Source organism: Juglans regia, chromosome 8 (assembly GCF_001411555.2).
Source record: "Juglans regia cultivar Chandler chromosome 8, Walnut 2.0, whole genome shotgun sequence".
Lineage (NCBI taxonomy): Eukaryota > Viridiplantae > Streptophyta > Magnoliopsida > Fagales > Juglandaceae > Juglans > Juglans regia.
The window spans coordinates 13,050,406-13,051,893 of NC_049908.1; the positions used below are offsets into that span (position 1 = coordinate 13,050,406).

Below are 1,488 nucleotides of genomic sequence, written 5' to 3' on the forward strand. Positions count from 1 at the left end.
CACTTACACTTTGAGTTCTTCAATACGGCTACCATCAAATGACCCTCACTCTCTTGGTAATCCTTTATTTTACTGATCTCATCCCCTGCCTTATAGAAACCCAAGTAAAACAAAATCAGCAATCCCATGAATGCAAACCATATAAATGGAAACAATGGCCAGTTGTAAACACCAGTTCGATCGAACCATTCTCCCCGCTATTTTTGATCTGCATGTAAAACTTCTTGATACAGATTTAAAACAGCTCGCATGGAGAAACTCAAGAATATTGTTACCATCACATTAGCACTCTTTGCGGCATTAATCATGGTGTTCTTGCCAAAGTCGGAGTGCCAAATTAAGCAACCACCACCGCTCGTTCCCCGTCCGCTTTGTGCCTCCCAATTTTCACTCGCTAACTATGCATGCGCAATGGTGCCAGCGGCATCAGAACCCTCCCCTCCTTCCCTAAACAATGGCCTCGACGAGGAGTTGGACGACGACGCAGATGATGACGAAGAAGAAGAGCACCATCACAATCACAATCACAATCACAATCATCAGCACAGACATAGAGGATACCGGCACAATGGCAAGCACCACCTGCCACAAAATATAGACAATTGTTGCCGGTGGATATCCCAGATAGACAGCGGTTGTGTATGTGAGCTGCTGTTTTACCTGCCCGGATTCGCGACCTTCCTAATGAGGCCCCTGCACGATTTCACCGTTGAGATTACTGACTCTTGCAACGTTACATACTCGTGTGGGGGGGTTCAATATTAAGAGCTTGATCAATAATACTGCAGTCACGTTAATGGCGCGCAATTAGCTGCATGGGCAGTACGTGCATGCTTGGTGCAACACTTAGGTCTAGTTTCTTTTCAGAAAATATTTCACCTCATCTCATCACTTTTCTAACTTTCAATATAAAATAAAATAAATAATTGAAGTTTCTCAAATCTTTAAAATAAAAATAATATTAAAAAATATATTTTAATAATATTTTATTCAACTTTTTTTAATTTTAATTTTATCTCATTTTTTAAAATAAACGAACCTTAATATTTAGTGTACGTACGAGGTTTGATTTGTGGGGATCAGATTATAGTTATGATCTGCTGGTGCTACGTACCTAGCTAGTCTTATCACAGCCATACTAGATTGTTATTTTAGGCCTGTTTTTGTCTCTACCATGCATTAATAATCTTGATCATTTGAAATTAATTGAAATTGTTGGCATGGGACTGCAAGTACTTCTTTTTTCAAATTATCTTCCATAATTTTTCCATACGTGGAGAATTAAGAAATTTTATTTGTAATCTTGAATGGAAGATTGCATGTGCAATCTTATTAATAAATGAGGATAAAAGAAAAAATATATCATTTTAAAAAAGATATTATTGTAATTTTAATTTTTTTTAAAACATAAATGTATGGACTTGCATGAACAATCCTCATTTAGAGACTGTATGTAGATTAAGGCTATAACGCCCCGTTTCCAGAGAT

General features: G+C 37.3%; 1 protein-coding gene across 1 annotated transcript; it reads left to right on the forward strand.

Moving 5' to 3' along the window:
• Nucleotides 1–249: 249 nt before the first annotated feature.
• On the forward strand, nucleotides 250–765 carry LOC109021297. The gene has a single exon (XM_019003906.1). The coding sequence runs from the start codon at nucleotides 250–252 to the stop codon at nucleotides 763–765; it is 516 nt and encodes a 171-aa protein (XP_018859451.1).
• The last annotated feature ends 723 nt before the right edge of the window (nucleotides 766–1,488 follow it).